At 52.1% G+C, this 27,780-nt stretch overlaps 1 protein-coding gene across 3 annotated transcripts in view; it reads left to right on the forward strand.

Moving 5' to 3' along the window:
* The window catches only part of NUP62CL (nucleoporin 62 C-terminal like), a 153,281-nt gene that overhangs the window by 63,835 nt on the left and 61,666 nt on the right, over positions 1-27,780 (forward strand). For 2 of the 3 annotated variants that reach the window (XM_069944255.1, XM_069944256.1), the window contains exon 4: positions 1,347-1,466. The exons of the other annotated variant lie outside the window; for it this stretch is intronic. In XM_069944255.1, the coding sequence (XP_069800356.1) occupies positions 1,347-1,466 (120 nt within the window). The remainder of the gene's footprint in view (positions 1-1,346; positions 1,467-27,780) is intronic. 3 annotated transcript variants of the gene reach the window in all.

A 27,780-nucleotide genomic window follows, 5' to 3' on the forward strand; every position in this document is an offset into this window, starting at 1 on the left:
ATTCTGGATTTTTTTCTGTCTCTCCATGTTAGAATATATCTACCATTAAAAGTGCTGAAGGATGGTGTCTTTATTAGTGGGCAAATAAAGAAAATCAGCAAGGGATCAAATACTTCTTGGACTCACTGTATGTATATATATATATATATATATATATTTTACAGTATATTTCTATACTTTAAATATAAAATATAATTTTAGTAATATACTGCCATGCTGTGTCAGGCTACGTTTTTGGGTGGTTCATATGCCTACCTCTGTTTTAACCAGGCTGTTGCCCAGAATTTGGCATAATGGTGCGATTAGGCAGCCTCAGAGTCATCCATACATGCTGCCCCTGCTGTTTTCTGTCCATTTCCGTGGTGTTTCCATCAATTTCTGAGGTTGACAGGTTTTTACGCGACCTTCCCTCTACCTTACTTGGGTCCCCTGCAAAAATGCTCGAGTTTCCCATTGACTTCAATGGGGGTTCGTTACTCGAAACGGGCACTCGAGTGTCGGGAAATTTTCGTCTCGAGTAACGAGCACCCTAGCATTTTAGTACTTGCTCATCACTAGCCACCTGCGGTTGCAGCAAGCTGTCCAGCTACAAAGCTACAGAAGTGCTCACAAAGAGAACCCACCCCAGAAATAATTAGGACACAAGGGAGGTGGAAATATGGATTTGTGTGTTTTTGAGTGATAGGTGGGTATAGTTATGTGTATGTAGGTTTGTGTATATATAATATCTGTATTGACTAGTTTTATGGTGCGCTTACATGGAACAATTTTCGTTAGAATTTCCGCGATAATGATCGCATTGGAGCAATAATAGGCTTGTGTTAACACAAAACGATCAAGCGACGAGCGAAAATCGCTTGTGATCTTTCAACATTGTCAAATGTTGACTGGTTGTTCGCTAAAAATTCACAGATTGCTTTGTGTAAACCAGTCTTTAACAGATTCAATCTATGTGTGAGAAGGGCTTAAGCGATCTAAAAATGATCGCAATAACGATTTTTCCAAACGATGAATCGTTCCGTCTAAACGCTATTTGTTATAAGAAAACACATAATTACTTCAAAATGTTTAATCGTTCAATTGGGCGAATTATAGCTCTGTGTAAACGAACCATTAAGCCATGCCATAACTAAGGAGCTGTGCTTTGAAATTTGTCTGAGTTTTCACATTGATGTACGTGTCTCATTTTTAATAAGTGAAATAAAGAAGGAAACATTTTATACGTTTGCAGTTGGAGGTTTCTTCCGTTATCAAAAATTGTATTGGTGAGAACTAGATTAACCCTTCATTTCTGTAGTGCCTTTTATATATCATGGCATTTTGTATCCTTCTCTTTACCCTCCTAGCTTTTTGTATGGGAACATCTCTCACTTCAAACATTGCGACTGCTGCCAGTACCCCATCACAGCCTGCTCCACCTCAGCAGACGTCAACACTCTTTGCAAAGCCATCTGAACCTGCACAAGGTAATCCTGCTTGCAATACATTCTCAGGTTTTGCTAACATAAGCCAATGGCAACCAATCACAGGTCAACTTTCATTTCTCAAATTGCCCTTGTAAAATAAAAGCTGAAGTCTGGGTGCTATGGGTAAATCAAACTTTGGCATTCCTCGGGCACTCTTGCCATTTGTGGTGAGCATTATCCTGCTGAAAAATGCTATTTCAAAGCCATATGTGACTACAGGATGTCCTGTACATATCACTGAGCTGTTAATGCTTCTCATTAGAGATGAGCAAACCGGGTTCGAGTCGATCCGAACCCGAACGTTCGGTATTTGATTAGCTGGGGCTGCTGAACTTGGATAAAGCTCGAAGGTTGTCTGGAAAACATGGATACAGCCAATGACTATATCCATGTTTTCCACATAGGCTTAGGGCTTTATCCAACTTTAGCAGCCACCGCTAATCAAATGCCGAAAGTTCGGGTTCGGATCGTCTCGAGCATCGGTTCGCTTATCTTTACTCCTCATATCACTACCAGATTATGATACCAGCAGCTGAGGCAGTGTATCACCTCTGCTTCTTTGCACCGCAACAGTCAGTTCATCAGAATCATTGTCAAATCTATACTTGCATCCAAAATTAAAGGGAATTTGTGAGCTGCAATTCACATTCCAAACTGTTGACACTGTTAGGTAGCTGTTAGATCAGGGAGACACATGGTACCTTTCATGTATCTCTGTGGTGCCAGCATCTGGAAGAATGCTTTTATTCTGTAGTAAGAGGAGTTAAAGAGACTTTCCCAAGCTCCTGAAGTGCACAAAGTTGTGACAACACCTCCCTCCCCCTCCCATGCCGGAGGCTGAAGGTAAAGCTTCCAGTCATTCAGCTGCTTGGAAAAGCCTCTTTGACTCCTTTTTACTTAAGAATAAAAGCATTTTCTACATCCTGGAAGCACAGCTGGATATAGGAAAAGTACCTTGTGTCTCCTTAACCTATCGTCAGTGTCAGCAGTTTGGAAAAAGTTACAAGTGCCAGATTCCCTTATCCACACTACCACCTTCATCAATCATTTTCACTTCTACAGATGTCAAGCTAACTGGCCTGTAGCTTGTGGTGTGCTACAAGGGTCTGTTCAGGGTCCTATTCTTTTAATATGCTTGTAAGTGACATAAGCGCTGCGGAATCTGTTGGCGCTATACAAATGAATATTATTATTATAATAGAAGGTTTAGTAGGTAAGAGGTGTCTGTTTGCTGACACACAAGTGTTTAATAGGGTTGATATTCCTGCAGGTGTCAGTAATATCCAAAATGATTTAGCTTTACAAGATATGTGGCATAAACAATGGAAACTGCAATTCAATGTTTCTTAGTGTAAAATAATGCACTTGCATAGAGGGAATCCTTTATCCGAGTATCATATTGCCAGCTCTATTTTGGTAAAGACTTCAGAAGAGAAGAATTTAGGGGTAAGGATTTGAGAGAGCCTTAAAGGGAATGTGTCACAAAGTTTAAAAAAAAAAAAAAAATGATGACATTTAATTTGTTATTTTTTTTGTTACTTTATATGTGTTTTTTTTTTTTAACATGTAAAGAAATATGAAAAATTAACTATCTAATTTTCCATATTTCCCAGTGATGGCCCCTAGGGGGAGCTCCAGCAGGAAAACTGCTGGTAAAAGTAACCTGATATACGGCTGTGCTGAAAAAAAGAGGCAGTCTCTGCTCAACTGCTGTGACATCATCACCTCCCCCCTCTTTCACAAAGGAACAAAGAGGGGAAAGGTGATATTATGTGTACTGCTGGGCAGCACCATTTTGTTGTTGTCTGCACAGAAGTATACTTACAACAAGTGTCCCTAGCCTTTCATAATACACTGCAGTGTCACAGTACACAGAGGAGCTATATAATACAGGAGGGTACAGGCTATTGTTCTCTGGTATCAGTAGTGTCACATGTTACAGAGGTAGGATATACAGTGGTGCCTTGGATTAAGAGTATAAATCATTCCGGGACTGTGTTTGTAATCCAAATCCACTCTTAGACCAAAGCAAATTTTCCCATAAGAAATCATAGAAATGCCGACAATTGGTTACAAACCCCCCAAATAATGATATATTATTCTGAATAACATGTAAAACTAATGAAACAAACATTCAGAAAGAGCAGAATCTGTGATATTATAAGTTACTGTACAGTAATGGAGAGGATGGGAAACACAAGGGCTGACAGAGACTGCAGGGGGTATGAAGGAATGAGCAGGGCAGATGTGGGCACATACATGCAGCGCTCTCTGTCCGGGGAGAGAGGGGTTACAGCTATGGAGAGAGCTGAGAGGGCAATGTAGCAGAGCTGAGAGGGCAATGTAGCAGAGCTGAGAGGGCAATGTAGCAGAGCTGAGAGGGCAATGTAGCAGAGCTGAGATGGCAATGTAGCAGAGCTGAGAGAGCGATGGCAATGTAGCAGAGCTGAGAGGGCAATGGCAATGTAGCAGAGCTGAGAGGGCAATGGCAATGTAGCAGAGCTGAGATGGCAATGTAGCAGAGCTGAGAGAGCGATGGCAATGTAGCAGAGCTGAGAGGGCAATGTAGCAGAGCTGAGAGGGCAATGTAGCAGAGCTGAGAGGGCAATGTAGCAGAGCTGAGAGGGCAATGTAGCAGAGCTGAGAGGGCAATGTAGCAGAGCTGAGAGGGCAATGGCAATGTAGCAGAGCTGAGAGGGCAATGGCAATGTAGCAGAGCTGAGAGGGCAATGGCAATGTAGCAGAGCTGAGAGGGCAATGTAGCAGAGCTGAGAGGGCAATGTAGCAGAGCTGAGAGGGCAATGTAGCAGAGCTGAGAGGGCAATGTAGCAGAGCTGAGAGGGCAATGTAGCAGAGCTGAGAGGGCAATGTAGCAGAGCTGAGAGGGCAATGTAGCAGAGCTGAGAGGGCAATGTAGCAGAGCTGAGCTGGCAATGTAGCAAAGCTGAGAGGGCAATGTAGCAGAGCTGAGAGGGCAATGTAGCAGAGCTGAGATGGCAATGTAGCAGAGCTGAGAGGGCAATGTAGCAGAGCTGAGAGGGCAATGTAGCAGAGCTGAGAGGGCAATGGCAATGTAGCAGAGCTGAGAGGGCAATGGCAATGTAGCAGAGCTGAGATGGCAATGTAGCAGAGCTGAGATGGCAATGTAGCAGAGCTGAGAGGGCAATGTAGCAGAGCTGAGAGGGCAATGTAGCAGAGCTGAGAGGGCAATGTAGCAGAGCTGAGAGGGCAATGTAGCAGAGCTGAGAGGGCAATGTAGCAGAGCTGAGAGGGCAATGTAGCAGAGCTGAGAGGGCAATGTAGCAGAGCTGAGAGGGCAATGTAGCAGAGCTGAGAGGGCAATGTAGCAGAGCTGAGAGGGCAATGTAGCAGAGCTGAGAGGGCAATGTAGCAGAGCTGAGAGGGCAATGTAGCAGAGCTGAGAGGGCAATGTAGCAGAGCTGAGAGGGCAATGTAGCAGAGCTGAGAGGGCAATGTAGCAGAGCTGAGAGGGCAATGTAGCAGAGCTGAGAGAGCGATGGCAATGTAGCAGAGCTGAGAGGGCAATGGCAATGTAGCAGAGCTGAGAGGGCAATGGCAATGTAGCACAGCTGAGATGGCAATGTAGCAGAGCTGAGAGAGCGATGGCAATGTAGCAGAGCTGAGAGGGCAATGTAGCAGAGCTGAGAGGGCAATGTAGCAGAGCTGAGAGGGCAATGTAGCAGAGCTGAGAGGGCAATGTAGCAGAGCTGAGAGGGCAATGTAGCAGAGCTGAGAGGGCAATGGCAATGTAGCAGAGCTGAGAGGGCAATGGCAATGTAGCAGAGCTGAGAGGGCAATGTAGCAGAGCTGAGAGGGCAATGTAGCAGAGCTGAGAGGGCAATGTAGCAGAGCTGAGAGGGCAATGTAGCAGAGCTGAGATGGCAATGTAGCAGAGCTGAGAGGGCAATGTAGCAGAGCTGAGATGGCAATGTAGCAGAGCTGAGATGGCAATGTAGCAGAGCTGAGAGGGCAATGTAGCAGAGCTGAGAGGGCAATGTAGCAGAGCTGAGAGGGCAATGTAGCAGAGCTGAGCTGGCAATGTAGCAAAGCTGAGAGGGCAATGTAGCAGAGCTGAGAGGGCAATGTAGCAGAGCTGAGAGGGCAATGTAGCAGAGCTGAGAGGGCAATGTAGCAGAGCTGAGAGGGCAATGTAGCAGAGCTGAGAGGGCAATGGCAATGTAGCAGAGCTGAGAGGGCAATGTAGCAGAGCTGAGATGGCAATGTAGCAGAGCTGAGAGGGCAATGTAGCAGAGCTGAGAGGGCAATGTAGCAGAGCTGAGATGGCAATGGCAATGTAGCAGAGCTGAGATGGCAATGTAGCAGAGCTGAGAGAGCGATGGCAATGTAGCAGAGCTGAGAGGGCAATGTAGCAGAGCTGAGAGGGCAATGTAGCAGAGCTGAGAGGGCAATGTAGCAGAGCTGAGAGGGCAATGTAGCAGAGCTGAGAGGGCAATGTAGCAGAGCTGAGAGGGCAATGTAGCAGAGCTGAGAGGGCAATGTAGCAGAGCTGAGAGGGCAATGTAGCAGAGCTGAGAGGGCAATGTAGCAGAGCTGAGAGGGCAATGTAGCAGAGCTGAGAGGGCAATGTAGCAGAGCTGAGAGGGCAATGTAGCAGAGCTGAGAGGGCAATGTAGCAGAGCTGAGAGGGCAATGTAGCAGAGCTGAGAGGGCAATGTAGCAGAGCTGAGAGGGCAATGTAGCAGAGCTGAGAGGGCAATGGCAATGTAGCAGAGCTGAGATGGCGATGTAGCAGAGCTGAGAGGGCGATGTAGCAGAGCTGAGAGGGCAATGGAGCAGAGCTGAGAGGGCAATGGAGCAGAGCTGAGAGGGCAATGGAGCAGAGCTGAGAGGGCAATGTAGCAGAGCTGAGAGGGCAATGTAGCAGAGCTGAGATGGCAATGTAGCAGAGCTGAGAGAGCGATGGCAATGTAGCAGAGCTGAGAGAGCGATGGCAATGTAGCAGAGCTGAGAGGGCAATGGCAATGTAGCAGCGCTGAGAGGGCAATGGCAATGTAGCAGAGCTGAGATGGCAATGTAGCAGAGCTGAGAGAGCGATGGCAATGTAGCAGAGCTGAGAGGGCAATGTAGCAGAGCTGAGAGGGCAATGTAGCAGAGCTGAGAGGGCAATGTAGCAGAGCTGAGAGGGCAATGTAGCAGAGCTGAGAGGGCAATGTAGCAGAGCTGAGAGGGCAATGTAGCAGAGCTGAGAGGGCAATGGCAATGTAGCAGAGCTGAGAGGGCAATGTAGCAGAGCTGAGAGGGCAATGTAGCAGAGCTGAGAGGGCAATGTAGCAGAGCTGAGAGGGCAATGTAGCAGAGCTGAGAGGGCAATGTAGCAGAGCTGAGAGGGCAATGTAGCAGAGCTGAAGGGGCAATGTAGCAGAGCTGAGAGGGCAATGTAGCAGAGCTGAGAGGGCAATGTAGCAGAGCTGAGAGGGCAATGTAGCAGAGCTGAGAGGGCAATGTAGCAGAGCTGAGAGGGCAATGTAGCAGAGCTGAGAGGGCAATGTAGCAGAGCTGAGAGGGCAATGTAGCAGAGCTGAGAGGGCAATGTAGCAGAGCTGAGATGGCAATGTAGCAGAGCTGAGAGGGCAATGGCAATGTAGCAGAGCTGAGATGGCAATGTAGCAGAGCTGAGAGGGCAATGTAGCAGAGCTGAGAGGGCAATGTAGCAGAGCTGAGAGGGCAATGTAGCAGAGCTGAGAGGGCAATGTAGCAGAGCTGAGAGGGCAATGTAGCAGAGCTGAGAGGGCAATGTAGCAGCTGAGAGGGCAATGTAGCAGAGCTGAGAGGGCAATGTAGCAGAGCTGAGAGGGCATATGTAGCAGAGCTGAGAGGGCAATGTAGCAGAGCTGAGAGGGCAATGTAGCAGAGCTGAGAGGGGCAATGGCAATGTAGCAGAGCTGAGATGGCAAATGTAGCAGAGCTGAGAGAGCGATGGCAATGTAGCAGAGCTGAGAGGGCAATGTAGCAGAGCTGAGAGGGCAATGTAGCAGAGCTGAGAGGGCAATGTAGCAGAGCTGAGAGGGCAATGTAGCAGAGCTGAGAGGGCAATGTAGCAGAGCTGAGAGGGCAATGTAGCAGAGCTGAGAGGGCAATGTAGCAGAGCTGAGAGGGCAATGTAGCAGAGCTGAGAGGGCAATGTAGCAGAGCTGAGAGGGCAATGTAGCAGAGCTGAGAGGGCAATGTAGCAGAGCTGAGAGGGCAATGGCAATGTAGCAGAGCTGAGAGGGCAATGGAGCAGAGCTGAGAGGGCAATGGAGCAGAGCTGAGAGGGCAATGGAGCAGAGCTGAGAGGGCAATGGAGCAGAGCTGAGAGGGCTGGGTGAGTTGCAAGGGGGTGGGTCACACATGGAGAGAAGGTATATAATACAGGAGAGTACAGGCTATGGTGAGTGTGTATAGGGGCTAACTGTACCAATTTCAAGATTTGGAGAAAGGCCTGTGCTCTGCTATGTACAGCCACCTCAGTGAGACAGCAGCAGCTGATGGTGATAAGTGACTGGGGCTCCTATGCTGGGTCAGTGACTGGTTAGATTAGGAGCCCCTACAGCTGTATGAGTTGCTCCTGTCCTGGGAGCTAATACATTGGTGTATTTCTCTATAGCTATAATCACTGTGGAGGATAATGCATGTATCTGATGTATGTACTGGTAGTTATTGTGGGGTCCCAGCCAGATAAGCTGAAAGTACATGCACTATCCTCCACAGTGATTATAGCACCTCTCCTGTCAGCTCCTGAGCTCCTCTGCTAACAGCCGCCCCTCCCCCCTGATAAAGCAGAGCAAGGCAGGGGACAGAGAAGAGGCCGGCTGCAGTACAGAACTCCTTACACACAGCCCGTCCATCAGTCTCCCCATCCCCCTGCACATACGTCCTCTCCATCCTCCTGACAGATCCCGGAGCTCCTCTGCTACCCCTCACCCCCCAGCAGAGCGGCACAGATAAGAGGCCGGCTCCTCACATTGTGCGGCCGTCCAGCTACCTCCTCATCTGCCTGCTGCCCCCGCTGTCTGGCCGCACATACAGAGCCCCGGCACTGGTGTCTCCTCACTGCACCTCCGGCCGCACACAGAACCTCTCACAGGACTTCAGTAAGATGGCGCCCCCTCCCTTCCACAGCTGTGTACTGCGCATGTCTTTGGACATGTGCAGTACACAGCTTAGGAAACACAGTGTAAGTGAACGGGACGGACTCCGTCCCGTTCACTTCAATGCTGTGTGTATGCCGTACAGCATCTGTGTAGATGTCGTGAAATGACGTCATACACAGATGCTCCCCAAGATGGCAGCCCCCTGTGCAAACATCACAGTGTTTTAAAACACTGATGACACATGCCAAAAAAAAATAAAAAAATACTAAACCACTTATCTTTTGTGATTAAATTTTTTTTGTAAAGAAAAAAAAAAGCGACACTGTCCCTTTAAACTGAATCACCAGTGCAACCAGGTGGTAGGAGTAAGAAGAGGGAGATAATGATCCCGCTCTATAGCGCTCTAGTGAGACCACATCTGTAATAACTGTGTCCAGTTCTGAAGACCTGACCTACATTAAGATATTGATAAAAAGGAATAGTGCCTAAAACGTAACTTTTAATAATCTGGTAAAATACACCCACATAAAGTGTGCCCATCACCAAAGTTACTAATGTTTACAACTCTGTTGGATCATCGCACATCCGGAATGCGTAGAAACCAGCAAATAAATGAAATGTTGGTGCTGAGGCAATGCAGCCCCTAGTCAGTATCCCAAAAATATGTAATAATCTTCCAACGCGTTTCTGCCACTGGTTATCATGGCGTCATCAGGGGAGTGAAATTAGCAAACACGCCACTATGGTGGATACGTATACTACTAAGTACCAATACAGATGACCATATTATTGCAATATAATCCCGGTGACTGTTGTTCTACACATTTAGGTGTCTACTCGTTCAAACTGGGAAACATTGAAATAAATGATAGGGCTAAATCGTGTGCAGTGCAGCTATTGCCGCCATGCGACTACTCACTGGCCCTTGTTAGTACCAGGCGAAGGGGGAATACCATGGAGACACTGCAACAAAGATAAAAATAAAATTTTTTTACTACTATATGTACAATAATTGTCACAGTTAATAGAGATACCTAAGCGGATTACTCACTGTGTACTCACGGTAAATGTTCCAATAATGCTGAATTGCTGCAATGGCAGCAAACAACAGCGCGGATCTAAAACATGGGGGATAGTTTAATGAGATAAGTTGCTCCATACAGCCCATATGTCCGTTTATGTCCTTAATGCACTCACCGTTCCCCCCGCCAGAACTCCGGATACAAAAGTTAATGTCTGCGTCTGCAGTGGCAGATCACGGACTGGGCACGCCGACGCTGGTCTTAAAAGTCCCTCGTCCCGCCCTCCCATGACGTCAGAAGCGCGCGCTTCCATTGGGAGAACGCCCCTCAAGTCATGTGATACATGCTACGAGGGAATCTCCCCCCCGCTCCGGCCGCCCACGTCGGTCATGTGACTGTGACGTCACACGCAGGCGTGGAACGTCCCGTCCCCTGCCAGGACCTGACAATAAATACAGGTCCATAGGGTGAGCGGTGGAGCGCCGCTGTCCACAGTGCTGACCATGGTGTTAGTGTGCCTGTCTCTTACTGACTTGGCTGCATCATCACTCTGGTTTCTGGCTATGTGAATAAAGAACTGGTATGCGTGGCAAAGCAAATGGGGACCAGGATCAGCTTAAAAAAAGGGCAAAGAACTGTTTGAACAGTTTATTAACTGTAGCTCCAAAGGGGTTATATACCTGGTGACGTGCCCTTGTTCAGCCCAGTATGTGGGCAAAACCTACAGGGAGCTTCGTAAGAGGGTACTGGAACATTTGGGGGACATCCGAAATCACAGGGATACCCCCATGGCTAAACATGTTAACTCGTGCCGAGTGGGTAACACGGGGCAACTCTCCTTTGTGGGTATAGAACTAGTTAAACGGTCACCACGGGGAGGGGATTTCAATAAGGTCCTTTTGCAAAAGGAATGCAGGTGGATTTATGCCCTCCAGACCACTGCACCTGGGGGTATAAATGAACAACAGAGTTATTCATGCTTTATCTAAATCTGGAGGGCTACTCCCCATCTTTTTCCTTTTGCCCTTATTACTTCACGTCCTGTATTACCAAGAACAGCAATGTTCCAGGCTTTTTCCTCTTCTCTCTCCCCTTTCCCCCCCCCCCCTCATCCCCTTGCCCCCCCCCCCCCCCTGGTACTCCCTCATCCCCTCCCTGATGCTGCCCGTCTTTGCAACCATGGTGTCAAACCCACTCTGATGGTATGCTAGGTAGTAAGGGAGGGTCTTAGTAGACCATCAAGGAAGACCCATCAGATAGTGAGGGAGAACGATAGGGTATACTAATATAGGTTCCCGAGTGGGCGGCCACCCCACCTAGGCATAGGGTCTAGAGCAGGGGTTAATAGGGGTAGTTAGGCCCTATAGACTACTACAAGTATTTTTATCCTGCTACGAAAATCACCTCGCTATTTTCAGTAACCTCCCATGTATCTCCTACCTATTGGACCTATTCTTTGCCCTTTTTTTAAGCTGATCCTGGTCCCCATTTGCTTTGCCACGCATACTAGTTCTTTATTCACATAGCCAGAAACAAGAGTGATGTGCCTGTCTCTTACTGACTTGGCTGCATCACTAACACCATGGTCAGCACTGTGGACAGCGGCGCTCCACCGCTCACCCTATGGACCTGTATTTATTGTCAGGTCCTGGCAGGGGACGTGACGTTCCACGCCTGCGTGTGACGTCAGTCACATGACCGACGTGGGCGGCCGGAGCGAGGGGGAGATTCCCTCGTAGCATGTATCACATGACTTGAGGTAGGGCTGGGCGGTATAGCGCAAAAATACCGATACCGTCACTGGCGTCGGTTAACCGACCTCAACTTAGCCAGGACGGTATCTGCGGTATTTTTGTATTTTTTCTGCTGCTCCTCCAGCTCGGACATGCCGGCGTCACTGCACACACAGCACAATAACTTGTGCAGGGACGCCGGTATCAGAGCAGGAGGTGGAGGAGCAGCAGGGTCCAGGTGACAAAGCCGCCCGCCCCCCGCAGCCAAGCGCCCCCCGCCCGTCCGAGCACCCTCACCACTTCCCTCCCCACCCGTCCAGGCCCCGTCCCGCGCACCTGTCCGTCCATGCGCCCACCCGTCAAGTCCGGTCCCGTCCGGCGTCCCTGCACACACAGCATTGCCCTCCCCGCCCCGCTCGGACGGGACTTGTGCCGGGAAGTGAGGTGCAGGTCGGTCGGGCATTCCGCCTAACAGCCGCGGCTGACCAGCTGTACATATCGCGTCCCATCGCCCCGGCCACACATGCAGGTCCCGGTCTCTGGAGGAGGCTGCAGAGACTGTAATGGTGATAGCGTCCTGCGGGTCCTGGAGCTGAACAGCAGGATCTGCATACCCCGATCCAGGGGTGATTCTAGCCTCTCTGCTGCCCGAGGCGAACTATAGAATGACGCCCCCCCCCCCCCCCCCCCGTCAATCCGCCCACATTATAATCCATTACTGCCCCCCCCCCCCCACTGCTGTCCCCAATAAACATAATGTTCGGTCCCTTGCTGCACAGAGGATGTCAGGAGAGGAGGGGGCTGACTTTATAGGAGAGGTCCCAGCAGCACAGAGGATGTCAGGAGAGGAGGGGGCTAATCCTATAGGAGAGGTCCCAGCAGCACAGAGGATGTCAGGAGAGGAGGGGGCTAATCCTATAGGAGAAGTCCCAGCAGCACAGAGGATGTCAGGAGAGGAGGGTGCTGATCTTTTAGGAGAGGTCACAGCAGCACAGAGGATGTCAGGAGAGGAGGGTGCTGATCTTTAGGAGATGGTCCCCCTCTTCCCCCCTTATAGATGGTCCCCCTCTTCCCCCCCTTATAGATGGTCCCCTCTCCCTTATAGATGGTCCCCCTCTCCCCCTCCCTTATAGATGGTCCCCCTCTCCCCCCTCCCTTATAGATGGTCCCCCTCTCCCCCCTCCCTTATAGATGGTCCCCCTCTCCCCCCCCTTATAGATGGTCCCCCTCTCCCCCTCCCTTATAGATGGTCCCCCTCTTTCCCCTCCCTTATAGATGGTCCCCCTCTTCCCCCCCCCCCCCTTATAGTTGGTCCCCCTCTTCCCTCTCTCTCCCCCCTTATAGATGGCCCCCCTCATAGATGGTCCCCCCTCTTCCCTCTCTCCCCCCCTTATAGATGGTCCCCCTCTTCCCCCCCCCTTATAGATGGTCCCCTCTCCCTTATAGATGGTCCCCCTCTTCCCCCCCTTATAGATGGTCCCCTCTCATTATAGATGGTCCCCCTCTCATTATAGATGGTCCCCCTCTTCCCCCCCCCTTATAGATGGTCCCCCTCTTCCCCCCCCTTATAGATGGTCCCCTCTCCCTTATAGATGGTCCCCCTCTTCCCCCCCTTATAGATGGTCCCCCTCTCCCTTATAGATGGTCCCCCTCTCCCCCCTCCCTTACAGATGGTCCCCCTCTTCCCCCCCCTTATAGACGGTCCCCCTCCCGCCCCTCCCTTATAGATGGTCCCCCCCTTATAGATGGTCCCCCTCTTTCCCCCCTCCCTTATAGATGGTCCCCTTCCCCCCCCTATAGATGGTCCCCCCCTTTCCCCCCTCCCTTATAGATGGTCCCCTTCCCCCCCCTATAGATGGTCCCCCTCTTCCCTCTCCCCCTCCCTTATAGATGGTCCCCCCCCTTATAGATGGTCCCCCTCTTTCCCCCCTCCCTTATAGATGGTCCCCTTCCCCCCCCTATAGATGGTCCCCCCCTTTCCCCCCTCCCTTATAGATGGTCCCCTTCCCCCCCCCTATAGATGGTCCCCCTCTTCCCTCTCCCCCTCCCTTATAGATGGTCCCCCCCCCTTATAGATGGTCCCCCTCTTTCCCCCCTCCATTATAGATTGTCCCCCTCTTTCCCCCCTCCCTTATAGATGGTCCCCTTCCCCCCCCCCTACCTTATAGATGGTCCCCCTCTCCCCCCCCTTATAGATGGTCCCCCTCTCCCCCCCCTTATAGATGGTCCCCCTCTCCCCCCCCCCTTATAGATGGTCCCCTTCCCCCCCCCCCTCCCTTATAGATGGTCCCCCTCTCCCCCCCCCCCCCTTATAGATGGTCCCCTTCCCCCCTACCTTATAGATGGTCCCCCTCTCCCCCCCCCTCCCTTATAGATGGTCCCCCTCTCCCCCCCCCTTATAGATGGTCCCCTTCCCCCCCCCCTCCCTTATAGATGGTCCCCTTCCCCCCCCCTCCCTTATAGATGGTCCCCCCCTCCCCCCCCCTTATAGATGGTCCCCCTCTCCCCCCCCCCCCCCTTCCCCCCTACCTTATAGATGGTCCCCCTCTCCCCCCCTACCTTATAGATGGTCCCCCTCTCCCCCCCCCCCTTATAGATGGTCCCCCTCTCTCCCCCCCCCCAGCACACAACAAACAGCACACAAACAGCACACAACTCACCTGCCATCCGTTCCCCCGTCGAGCCTCTCTGGTCTGGTCCCGGCTGATGTGCGGCTGCCCGGGGTGTCCCGTCCTGTCCCCGGCAGCGCGCGCATCAGAGAGCTCCCCGTGCGCCTGTGGCTGTGACTTCCGGCGCACGGGGATCTCTCTGATGTGCGCGCTGCCGGGGACAGGATGGGACACCTCCGGCAGCCGCACATCACATCAGGGGGACTAAGGTTGCATTCCCATGTACTGGAGCCCCCCCGCGCCCGGGCAGTATCTGTAATGAGATGCTGTGAGCGGGGGAGACTGTATTCATAAGCGCCGCGCTGTAGTATCAGCACCGCGCGGCTGATTCATTACAGCGCGGCGCTTATGAATACAGTCTCTGCCGCTCACAGCATCTCATTACAGATACTGCCCGGGGGCGGGGGGGCTCCAGTACATGGTACAGTCAGTGGCGGATTATAATGTGGGCGGCCGTCCGAACCGCTCATATTATAATCTGCCACTGAATGCCGCCCCCATGAAGATAGCTGGTGGCGCCGCCTGAGGCAGACGACTCAAGTCGCCTCATGATTGCGGCGCCCCTGCCCCGATCCCGCTGTACAGCTTCAGTAATGGCAGTGACGCTATCACCACTACAGTCTCTGCAGCCTCCTCCAGAGACCGGGACCTGCATGTGTGGCCGGGAGGGGAACCTGTGTGCCTGAATAAGAGGAGGGCAAAGTCCCCCTGTGTCCCCCCCCCCCCAGCTGCTCCAGTCCCCCTGTGTCCCCCCCCAGCTGCTCCAGTCCCCCTGTGTCCCCCCGTCCCCCTGTGTCCCCCCCCAGCTGCTCCAGTCCCCCTGTGTCCCCCCCCCAGCTGCTCCAGTCCCCCTGTGTCCCCCCCCAGCTGCTCCAGTCCCCCTGTGTCCCCCCCCAGCTGCTCCAGTCCCCCTGTGTCCCCCCCCAGCTGCTCCAGTCCCCCTGTGTCCCCCCCCAGCTGCTCCAGTCCCCCTGTGTCCCCCCCAGCTGCTCCAGTCCCCCTGTGTCCCCCCCAGCTGCTCCAGTCCCTCTGTGTTCCCCCCCAGCAGCCCCAGTCCCCTGGTGTCTGCTCCAGTCCCCCTGTGTCCCCCCCCCCCCAGCTTCTCCAGTCCCCCTGCGTCCCCCCCAGCTGCTCCAGTCCCCCTGCGTCCCCCCCAGCTGCTCCAGTCCCTCTGTGTCCCCCCCCAGCAGCCCCAGTCCCTCTGTGTCCCCCCCCCAGCAGCCCCAGTCCCCTGGTGTCTGCTCCAGTCCCCCTGTGTCCCCCCCAGCTGCTCCAGTCCCTCTGTGTTCCCCCCCAGCAGCCCCAGTCCCCTGGTGTCTGATCCAGTCCCCCTGTGACCCCCCCAGCTGCTCCAGTCCCCCTGTGTCCCACCCAGATGCTCCAGTCCCTCTGTGTCCCCCCCCCCCCCCCCAGCAGCCCCAGTCCCCTGGTGTCTGATCCAGTCCCCCTGTGTCCCCCCCAGCTGCTCCAGTCCCCCTGTGTCCCCCCCAGATGCTCCAGTCCCCCTGCGTCCCCCCCAACTGCTCCAGTCCCTCTGTGTCCCCCCCCAGCAGCCCCAGTCCCCTGGTGTCTGCTCCAGTCCCCCTGTGTCCCCCCCCAGCTGCTCCAGTCCCCCTGCGTCCCCCCCAGCTGCTCCAGTCCCCCTGCGTCCCCCCAGCTGCTCCAGTCCCCCTGTGTCCCCCCCAGCTGCTCCAGTCCCTCTGTGTTCCCCCCCAGCAGCCCCAGTCCCCTGGTGTCTGATCCAGTCCCCCTGTGTCCCCCCCAGCTGCTCCAGTCCCCCTGTGTCCCCCCCCCCCAGCTCCTCCAGTCCCCCTGTGTCCCCCCCCCCAGCTCCTCCAGTCCCCCTGTGTCCCCCCCAGCTGTTCCAGTCCCCCTGTGTCCCCCCCAGCTGTTCCAGTCCCCCTGTGTCCCCCCAGCTGCTCCAGTCCCCCTGTGTCCCCCCCAGCTTCCCCAGTCCCCCTGTGTCCCCCCCCCCAGCTCCTCCAGTCCCCCTGTGTCCCCCCCAGCTGTTCCAGTCCCCCTGTGTCCCCCCAGCTGCTCCAGTCCCCCTGTGTCCCCCCCAGCTGCTCCAGTCCCTCTGTGTTCCCCCCCAGCAGCCCCAGTCCCCTGGTGTCTGATCCAGTCCCCCTGTGTCCCCCCCAGCTTCCCCAGTCCCCCTGTGTCCCCCCCAGCTTCCCCAGTCCCCCTGTGTCCCCCCCCCCAGCTCCTCCAGTCCCCCTGTGTGTCCCCCCCAGCTGTTCCAGTCCCCCTGTGTGTCCCCAGCTGCTCCAGTCCCCCTGTGTCCCCCCCAGCTGCTCCAGTCCCCCTGTGTCCCCCCCAGCTGCTCCAGTCCCCCTGTGTCCCCCCCCAGCTGCTCCAGTCCCTCTGTGTTCCCCCCCAGCAGCCCCAGTCCCCTGGTGTCTGATCCAGTCCCCCTGTGTCCCCCCCCAGCTGCTCCCGTTCCCCTGTGTCCCCCCCAGATGCTCCAGTCCCTCTGTGTCCCCCCCCAGCAGCTCCAGTCCCCTGGTGTCTGCTCCAGTCCCCCTGTGTCCCCCCCCCAGCTGCTCCAGTCCCCCTGCGTCCCCCCCCAGCTGCTCCAGTCCCCCTGCGTCCCCCCTGCCCCAATCCCCCTGTGTCCCCCCCAGCTTCCCCAGTCCCCTGGTGTCCCCCCCCAGTCCCCCTGTGTCTCCCCCAGTCCCCCTGTGCCCCCCCCCAGCTGCCCCAGTCCCCTGGTGTTTGCTCCAGTCCCCCTGTGTCCCCCCCCCCCCCCCCCCCAGCTGCCCCAGTCCCCCTGGTGTCTGCTCCAGTCCCCCTGTGTCTCCCCCAGTCCCCCTGTGTCTTCCCCAGTCGCCCCATTCCCCCTGTGTCCCCCCCCCCCAGCTTCCCCAGTCCCCTGGTGTCTGCCCCAGTCCCCCTGTGTCCCCCCCCAGATGCCCCAGTCCCCCTGTGTCTGCCCCAGTCCCCCTGTGTCTGCCCCAGTCCCCCGTGTCCCCCCAGTGTCCCCCCCAGCTGCCCCAGTCCCCCCGTGTCACCCCCAGTCCCCGTGTCACCCCCAGTCTGCCCCAGTCACCCCCTGCCTGCCCCAGACCCCCTTCAGTCACCCCCAGCTGCCCCAGTCCGCCCCCTCTTATAATCATACACCCCTGTCCTCCCCCCGTATAGTCATACGCCCCTATTCGCCCCCTATGTATAGTCATATGCCCCTATCTGCCCCCCCCTGTATAGTCATACACCCCTATCCGCCCCACCCTGTATAGTCACACACCCCTATCCACGCTCCCTGTATAGTCACACACCCCTATCCGCCCTCCCTGTATAGTCACCCACCCCTATCCGCCCTCCCTGTATAGTCACCCACCCCTATCCGCCCCACCCTGTATAGTCACACACCCCTATCCGCCCCACCCTGTATAGTCACACACCCCTATCCGCCCCACCCTGTATAGTCACACACCCCTATCCGCCCTCCCTGTATAGTCACCCACCCCTATCCGCCCTCCCTGTATAGTCACCCACCCCTATCCGCCCCACCCTGTATAGTCACACACCCCTATCCGCCCCACCCTGTATAGTCACACACCCCTATCCGCCCCCCCCCGTATAGTCATGCACCCCTATCCGCCCTCCCTGTTTAGTCATACACCCCTATCCGCCCCCTATCCCTATGTGCTGCCTGTATAGTCCTGTAACCCGATCCCAACCTCCTGTATAGTAATACACCCCAATCCATCCCCCCCATATAGTCATACACACCTATCCCTCTGTGACCTGTGTATACCCTGTAGAGGCTGTATACCTGTATATACACATGTCCAGGTCTCTGCTGAGACCCCCTAATAATGACAAATAATAATAATGATAATAGACTAACCATGGGTTGCTGCTCAGTGAGTTCTATTTTACTTTTTTGAATCAAAATATCGCCAGTTTGGCACGGCAAGTGGGTGTGGTTTGCAAAAAAGGGGTGTGTCATAATTATCGTTCAATTATCGTTACCGCGGCTACATGTGCGATAAACCGCGATATTGATTTAGGCCAATATCGCCCAGCCCTAACTTGAGGGGTGTTCTCCCAATGGAAGCGCGCGCTTCTGACGTCATGGGAGGGCGGGACGCGGGACTTTTAAGACCAGCGTCGGCGTGCCCAGTCCGTGATCTGCCACTGCAGACGCAGACATTAACTTTTGTATCTGGAGTTCTGGCGGGGGGAACGGTGAGTGCATTAAGGACATAAACGGACATATGGGCTGTATGGAGCAACTTATCTCATTAAACTATCCCCCATGTTTTAGATCCGCGCTGTTGTTTGCTGCCATTGCAGCAATTCAGCATTATTGGAGCATTTACCGTGGGAGTACACAGTGAGTAATCCGCTTAGGTATCTCTATTAACTGTGACAATTATTGTACATATGGTAGTAAAAAATTTTTATTTTTACCTTTGTTGCAGTGTCTCCATGGTATTCCCCCTTCACCTGGTACTAACAAGGGCCAGTGAGTAGTCGCATGGCGGCAATAGCTGCACTGCACACGATTTAGCCCTATCATTTATTTCAATGTTTCCCAGTTTGAACGAGTAGACACCTAAATGTGTAGAACAACCGTCACCGGGATTATATTGCAATAATATGGTAATCTGTATTGGTACTTAGTAGTATACGTATCCACCATAGTGGCGTGTTTGCTAATTTCAATCCCCTGATGACGCCATGATAACCAGTGGCAGAAACGCGTTGGAAGATTATTACGTATTTTTGGGATACTGACGTGGGGCTGCATTGCCTCAGTGCCAACATTTCATTTATTTGCTGGTTTCTACGCATTCCAGATGTGCCATGATCCAACAGAGTTGTAAACATTAGTAACTTTGGTGATGGGCACACTTTATGTGGGTGTATTTTACCAGATTATTAAAAGTTACGTTTTAGGCACTATTCCTTTTGGTATTTAAGTTTCAAGGTGCTGGAATAGTTTTTTCATTATTGGACGTGTACCCTGACTGCACAGCCATATATTAAGATATTGATAACATAGAACAGGTTCGAAGATGGGCTACTAAAGCAGTGGAGGGTGTGAAGTATAAAACATCAGGAAAGAAAAAAAAAACAGACACACACAGCTGATATACTTACCATCCCTCCGGTGACTATTGCCATTTGAATCTCCCGCCTGCAGCGTCCCCGTCATCTTCGTTATATAACTTTGTAATGTGTGTTAATTAAGTGTAAAAAGTAAATCGCCGCAGTACTCCTTTAAAGATTCGAATCTGTATAGTAGTGATGTCACGATACCAGAATTTTGAGTTCGATACCAATACTTGATTTTTTAGTTCGATACTCAATACCAGTTCGATACCTCGAAAAAAAATACAACCCCCCCCCCTTATAAGATCAGCACCCTCCTCTCCTGACATCCTCTGTGCTGCTCTGACCTCCCCATAGATCAGCACACTCCTCTCCTGACATCCTCTGTGCTGTTGTGACGTCCCCTATAGATCAGCACACTCCTCTCCTGACATCCTCTGTGCTGCTGTGACCTCCCCATAGATCAGCACACTCCTCTCCTGACATCCTCTGTGCTGCTGTGACCTCCTCTATAGATCAGCACACTCCTTTCCTGACATCCTCTGTGCTGCTGTGACCTCCCCTATAGATCACCACCCTCCTCTCCTGACATCCTCTGTGCTGCTGGGACGCTGTGACCTCCCCTATAAGATCAGACCCCTCCTCTCCTGACATCCTCTGTGCTGCTGTGACCTCCTCTATCGATCAGCACACTCCTCTCCTGACATCCTCTGTGCTGCTGTGACCTCCCCTATCGATCAGCACACTCCTCTCCTGACATCCTCTGTGCTGCTGTGACCTCCCCTATAAGATCAGCACCCTCATCTCCTGACATCCTCTGTGCTGCTGTGACCTCCCCTATAAGATCAGCACCCTCATCTCCTGACATCCTCTGTGCTGCTGTGACCTCCCCTATAAGATCAGCACCCTCATCTCCTGACATCCTTTGTGCTGCTGTGACCTCTCCTATAAGATCAGCCCCCTCCTTTCCTGACATCCTCTGAGCTGCTGGGACCCTGCGACCTCTCCTATAAGATCAGCCCCCTCCTCTCTTGACATCCTCTGTGCTGCTGTGACCTCCCCTATAGGATCAGCCCCCTCCTCTCCTGACATCCTCTGTGCTGCTGTGACGACCTCTATAGATCAACACACTCCTTTCCTGACATCCTCTGTGCTGCTGTGACCTCTCATAAGATCAGCACACTCCTTCCTCTCCTGACATCCTCTGTGCTGCTGTGACCTCCCCTATAGATCACCCCCCTCCTCTCCTGACATCCTCTGTGCTGCTGGGACGCTGTGACCTCCCCTATAAGATCAGACCCCTCCTCTCCTGACATCCTCTGTGCTGCTGTGACCTCCTCTATCGATCAGCACACTCCTCTCCTGACATCCTCTGTGCTGCTGTGACCTCCCCTATCGATCAGCACACTCCTCTCCTGACATCCTCTGTGCTGCTGTGACCTCTCCTATAAGATCAGCCCCCTCCTTTCCTGACATCCTCTGAGCTGCTGGGACCCTGCGACCTCTCCTATAAGATCAGCCCCCTCCTCTCTTGACATCCTCTGTGCTGCTGTGACCTCCCTATAAGATCAGCACCCTCCTCTCCTGACATCCTCTGTGCTGCTGTGACCTCCCTATAAGATCAGCACCCTCCTCTCCTGACATTCTCTGTGCTGCTGTGACCTCCCCTATAAGATCAGCCCCCTCCTCTCCTGACATCCTCTGTGCTGCTGTGACCTCCCCTATAAGATCAGCCCCCTCCTCTCCTGACATCCTCTGTGCTGCTGTGACCTCTCATAAGATCAGCACACTCCTTCCTCTCCTGACATCCTCTGTGCTGCTGTGACCTCCCCTATAGATCACCCCCCTCCTCTCCTGACATCCTCTGTGCTGCTGTGACCTCCCCTATAAGATCAGCCCCCTCCTCTCCTGACATCCTCTGTGCTGCTGTGACCTCTCATAAGATCAGCACACTCCTTCCTCTCCTGACATCCTCTGTGCTGCTGTGACCTCCCCTATAGATCACCCCCCTCCTCTCCTGACATCCTCTGTGCTGCTGTGACCTCCCCTATAAGATCAGCCCCCTCCTCTCCTGACATCCTCTGTGCAGCAAGGGACCAAACATTGTGTTTATTGGGGACAGCATGGGGGGGGGGCAGTAGTGGGCGGATTGACGGGGGGGGATCCAGGTTGGGTGAACAGTCCAGGGTACATTTAATCAGCCACTGGGTACAGACTACAACCCCCACACTGCAGGGAGCTGGTGAAGGCTGCCAGGTCTGGACAGACAAGAGAGGGTTACTCTGCCTGGCAGGTCAGTTCCTGTCAGAGGGCAGGGGTTTAAGGGCAGGAATGTTAGGGGCACACTAGAGGGCAGGGATGTGGGGGGGGGGGCACACCAGAGGGCAGGGATGTGGGGGGGGGGGGCACACCAGAGGGCAGGGGTTTAAGGGCAGGAATGTTAGGGGCACACTAGAGGGCTGGGATGTGGTGGGGGGGGGGGCACACCAGAGGGCAGGGGTTTAAGGGCAGGAATGTTAGGGGCACACTAGAGGGCTGGGATGTGGTGGGGGGGGGGGGCACACCAGAGGGCAGGGATGTGGGGGGGCACACCAGAGGGCAGGGATGTGGGGGGGGGGCACACTAGAGGGCAGGGATGTGGGGGGGGCACACCAGAGGGCAGGGGTTTAAGGGCAGGAATGTTAGGGGCACACTAGAGGGCAGGGATGTGGGGGGGGGGGCACACCAGAGGGCAGGGATGTGTGGGGGGGGGCACACTAGAGGGCTGGGATGTGGTGGGGGGGGGCACACCAGAGGGCAGGGATGTGGGGGGGGCACACCAGAGGGCAGGGATGTGGGGGGGGGGGCACACCAGAGGGCAGGGATGTGGGGGGGGGGCACACTAGAGGGCAGGGATGTGGGGGGGGGGCACACTAGAGGGCAGGGATGTGGGGGGGGGGGGGCACACTAGAGGGCAGGGATGTGGGGGGGGGGCACACTAGAGGGCAGGGATGTGGGGGGGGGCACACTAGAGGGCAGGGATGTGGGGGGGGGCACACCAGAGGGCAGGGATGTGGGGGGGGGGGCACACTAGGGGGCAGGGGTTTAAGGGCAGGAATGTTAGGGGCACACTAGAGGGCAGGGATGTGGGGGGGGGGGCACACTAGAGGGCAGGGATGTGGGGGGGGGGGCACACTAGAGGGCAGGGATGTGGGGGGGGGGCACACCAGAGGGCAGGGATGTGTGGGGGGGGGGCACACCAGAGGGCAGGGATGTGTGGGGGGGGGGCACACCAGAGGGCAGGGATGTGGGGGGGGGGGCACACTAGAGGGCAGGGATGTGGGGGGCACACCAGAGGGCAGGGATGTGGCTGGGGGGGGGCACACCAGAGGGCAGGGATGTGGGGGGGGGGGCACACCAGAGGGCAGGGATGTGGGGGGGGGACACACCAGAGGGCAGGGATGTTTGCAATGTCTGCACACATCCCCTGCTCTCACTGCGGTACCACTCAAAGCATGAGGCTTGTCAAAGCAGAGGGGAGGGGGGATTTGTAAAGGGAGTTTAAGGTGGAACAGACAGCCTGAACCTCGGCCAGCAGGAAGATTAACCTTTGATGCTGGCCAAGATTCAGGCTGTCTGTTCCACCTTAAATTAGCTCCCTTTACAAATCCCCCTCCCCTCAGCTCCGGGAAGCTCCCAGCTGTCGGACCTCCGTTCCTCCGTGCATATTCATGTGTGCGCACTCAGGCCGGTCAGGAAGCGCAGCCACCGAGAGTGTGCACACATGAATATGCATAGGAACAGCTCTGCAGATGGACGGCTGCATGACAGGGGGGGACAGGAGGCTGAGATGTGACAGGCTGCGGGTCATTAGCAGCGGGGGTCTGTTACACATAGTAGCCGACCCCCACTGCTTCTGGAGAGGCTCAGGATGGGTCAGAGGCCGCTGTCAGTTGTGACAGCGGCATCTGCACAGTTATATAGCCGGCACTAGCGATCGCTGTGTGCCGGCTATAACTTCTCCCTGCAGTGAGCGGAGGAAGGGGCGGGCGGAGGAGGAGGAAGTGACGCCAGGGGGCAGAGGGCAGCACACAGAGAACATGGCCGGCGCTTAGCTAGCCGCCGGCCGTGTTCTCTGCTCTATACTTTATATTAAGCTGCGTTATTAGGCAGCTTAATATAAAGTATCGATACCAGGAAATCCTGGTACCGAATCGTTTTTTGGCCCGAAATATCGATAGTAGTATCGATATTTCGGTGCATCGTGCATCCCTACTGTATAGTCTAGAGGAAAGAAAGGAGAGGGTGGACATGATCAAAACCTTTAAATATGTTAAAGGACTAAATAAGGCTCCAGAGGGAAACTTGCAGCAGATGTGATTGGTAAATCCACAATAATTGAATGAATTCAAACCTACCTGGGATTAACGTATATCTCCTCTAAGATAATAAGAAAGTAAATACTAAAAGCGCAGACTAGAAGGATATGGGGCTCTTTTTCTGCCGACAATTTCTGTTTCTAGTTACTGGTTGGATTTTTTTACTGCCCTTCTTGTGGAGTGGGATAACATTAAAGTTTGTTTTATATGCCAGTCAAAAACAGATTTCTCTGGATAGCTCCATCCATCCCTTTTCCCTTCGATCTTGGTTAAACTTGATGGACATGTGTCTTCTTTTTAAAACAGTTCTGTTACTTTGAAAGATGAGTGAATATACAGAAATAACGAAGTGAATTGCTTTGTTATCTCGGAAATCTGCTAATCAGCCTGCCGCCTTTAACTCATTGCCACTCTACGCCGCTTCCCTCTGGGTGCTGGGAGAAGCTGAATCTAGTCCCTGAAAACTGGGAGAAGTTTCCCAGGACTAGATGCAGCTTTTTCAAGCACCTGGGCAACAGGCTGCTGAGATGATTTCCGAGAGAACGTTATTACTGTAAATTCGCTCTTCTCTAGTAACTGTCATAATTCTGTACATAGTGGTACCTCCGTTCTTAAACTTAATTGGATCTGGAAGAGAGCCTGAGAACCAAACAGTGTTTTCCCAATAGAAAATGAGAAAATAATGGAAATGTGTTTAATTGGTTCCAGCACCTACCAATAATTAACGATAACTAACTCAAAACGATAACTAACGCAAAATGACGTTCCAAGAACGTTATGTAAAGCAGGTTGTTCCTGCAACATGATGATCCTGGAACGTCATGCTGTCCCTGCCCCCTCCCCTGCTGTCCCTATCGGCGATCACACAGCCTCCTCCCGTTGCCACTGCCTGGAGAGGATAACATGTCATATGTAATGTATAGTAAATGACATACAAAAAAAGATGATAAAAAAAACAGCTGCTAAATTGTGATTTTTATTCGTACTCACGTATTCATAAAAAATTAAATAAAAAGTTATCAGGGTGTCGCATGTCCCCCAGAATGGTACAGATGGAAACGTCCACTAGTCTTACACAAATATTTTGGCACCAAAAGGCCTCTGTGATATGGTATAATGGCAAAAAAAACTGAAATAAAAAAGGCCCCAAAATTTACCAGGTCTTTGTCATGTCTGAGTCAGGTGATGCAAGAGTCAGAGTTGCGTTTCTCAGTTAGTATTTGCTGTGTTAGAGGAAAAAATGGTTTGAAATGAATTATCTGGCAAAAAAAAAAAGAATTTAAAATTTCCCCTGCAACTTGCTTAATTATCTGCGAAACACCTAAAGGGTTAATAAAGGGTTAAGGAATGCTACTTTGAATACTTTGAGGGGGTGCAGTTTTTACAGTGGAGAGATTTATGGGGGTAACAAACATACAGGCCCCACAAATCTACTTCGAAACTGAACTGGTCCCTAAAAAAATTAGAACTTGAAATTTTCCTGAAAATTTGAAAAATCGCTGCAAAATTTAGAATCCTAAAAAGTAAAAGGACTTTCACCAAATGACGTCACCATAAAGTAGACATATTGTAGATGTTGCAGTCATAATTTATGTGACATGACTATTTTTCTTATAACAAGAGAATTTTGAATGTAAAGAAACGTAAATTTTTGCGCAAATGCACTTTTTACAAAAATCTACTGAATGTGTCAACCAAAGTGTACCACAAACATAAAGAGAAATATGTCACGAAAAAAACCCTTCCGACAGCTGCATCTGGGTTGAAACAGCAGCCCAAAACAGGGATTTGAACCAAAGAATAGACTAATGGCAGGTCTGTACACAGCTGAGTTACCCCTAGACCACAGTTCCAACTTATTTGGGTTTAGAGATTTAACTATACCTGGAATGTTTCTTTCAGACATAAACTGTTTACAGAGCACTGATATGCAATTGGAGACACTGGCTGACAGCTGAGCGAGCAGGAGGCCAGGCAGCATTAATTATTCATGTAGAAGAGGGAGGAAGGAGTGGTGAGGTGTGCCAGAGTGCAACATAAACAACACTTTGACACTTCATTACAGTAGGATTGTGCATAATCCACTGCATGGACAAAACAAGAAAAAAACGCATACAGCATAATTATGCTGAAATATAATAGCAGCTTCAGAGACACTGAACCTTGTCCTTAGTCGGCGTGTTGGGACAAAAATGCCAAAGAAACTTTACGGGGAACAGTGTGCAGCAGCAAATCCAAAAGTGAAAAAATGTTCCAACAAAAAATCCTGCTGTGATAAAGGCTGGTAACAGGCGAAACGTGTCTAGATTATATCTACCTGTTTACATGCTGTTTTTATGAAAGTGTTCTCTACAATAAAGTTAGTGTTTTTAACCCCTTAGGGACCAAGCCTGTTTGGGCCTTAATGACCAGGCTCATTTTTCAAAATCTGACCTGTCTCACTTTATGCGCTTATAGCTCAGTGATGCTTTAACGTATGCTAGCGATTCTGAGATCGTTTTTTCGTAACATATGGCACTTTATGTTAGTGGCAAAATTTGGTCACTGTCTTGTGTGTTTTTTGTGAAAAACATCAAAATATAATGAAAAATTTGAAAATTTTGCACTTTATCAACTTTGAAATTCTTTGCTTCTAAAAAAAAAAGGCACATGACAAAAATTAGTTAGTAAGTCACATTATCAATATGTCCTCTTTATTCTGGCTTCATTTCGTAAACCTATTTCACTTTTTTAGGGTGTGACGGGGCTTAGAAATGTATCAGCAAATTATCAAATTTTCATGAAATTTCCAAAACTGATTTTTTTAGGGACCAGTTCTTTTTTTTTTTTTAAGTTGATTTAGGAGGCTTGTATACTGGAAACCCCCATAAGTGACCCCATTTTGGAAACTAGACACCTTAAAGAATTAATCTAGGGGTATAATGAGCATTTTAACCCTACAGGGGCTGGAGGAAAGTATTCACAATTAGGCCGGAAAAAAATGGAAAATAGAAATTTTCCAATAATATATTTGTTAAGATTAACCCCTTAACGACATCGGGCGTAAACTTACGCCCTCGCGGCCTGGTACTTGGCGCATCAGGGCGTAAATTTACGCCCGATGTTTCCCCGATCGCTGCGTGTTCACACACAGCGGTCGGGGAAGATGGCCTGCTATAAATCATAGCAGGCCATCATAGCTTCTCGGCACGGGGGGTGGTTAACACCCCCCGTGCTTACGATCGCCGCTATAGGCTGATCAATTCAGATCAGCCAATAGCGGCGATCGGAACCTTTCCGGGTCATCGATGACCCGGAAAAAAATGGCGGTCGGTGCTGTCCGAGGACGGCACCGACCGCCATTACTGTAAAAAGTAATGGTGATCGCCGTGCCACCGGCCCGATCGCCGTGAACGGCCGGCCGGTACCGGCCGGCCATTCACGGCGATCGGGCCGGTGGCACGGCGATCAGAGTCCCACAATATAGTAAATACCTGCCCTGGACCCCTCAGCTAGGTAGCCGAGGGGTCCAGAGCAGGTATTTGTACATTACTCACCTGTTCCGGGCTCCTGATCGGCGTCTTCCGGGTTCGCGGCGTCCTCGTCTTCGTTCGGGTCTTTGGCTTCTTCCGTGACGTCACGTTCGGCTTCTCTCGGCTATTTTCGGCTCCAGCGTCGGCTTTTTCCGTATTTTGCGCTCTGCTGCCCTCTAGCGGCTGATATGTGTAATACACTTATCAGCAGCTACAGGGATGTTCAGAATGTAGAAATTTTTTTTTTTTTTTTCAAATTTTTTTTTTTCTATTTTCCGCACCCTATCGCCGCTGAGTGTTGATCAGCATCGCACGAAAGTGCGCTGCTAATCAGCAACTCCTCCTTTTTGGCGTAGGGTGTTTTTTTTTATATTCTACTGCCACAGTCTGCTAATAAGTGCCGCACATAAGTGCGGCATTTATCAGCAACTCCTTTGTTGGCGTAGGTTTTTTTTTTATACTTACTGTAAAAAAACACGTAAAAAACACTACATTACACCACACTACATTGAATAAAGTTTGACACTACACCACTACATACCCCATATACCAATCCCCATATAAAGATGGCCCCCAGGGTATTTTCGGCGTCAGACGCATACGTTATTATTGCCTCCGACACCAAAACAGCCAGTGAGGATGAATGGGGGGATCCTTCTTTCCTCCATTCATCCTCATCATCCTCATCATCCAGTGACGTGTCTGGGGGGTAGCGTAGCGTACGCTGCCCCCCAGACACGTCTTTTCCGCCAGTACCGTCCCAATAAGAGATCACGGTATGGTGTGAAATTCTACAAACTCTGTGAGAGTACCTCAGGGTACACTTACAGATTTAGGGTACGTG

The sequence above is a fragment of the Dendropsophus ebraccatus genome, chromosome 10, assembly GCF_027789765.1.
Source record: "Dendropsophus ebraccatus isolate aDenEbr1 chromosome 10, aDenEbr1.pat, whole genome shotgun sequence".
Taxonomy (NCBI): domain Eukaryota; kingdom Metazoa; phylum Chordata; class Amphibia; order Anura; family Hylidae; genus Dendropsophus; species Dendropsophus ebraccatus.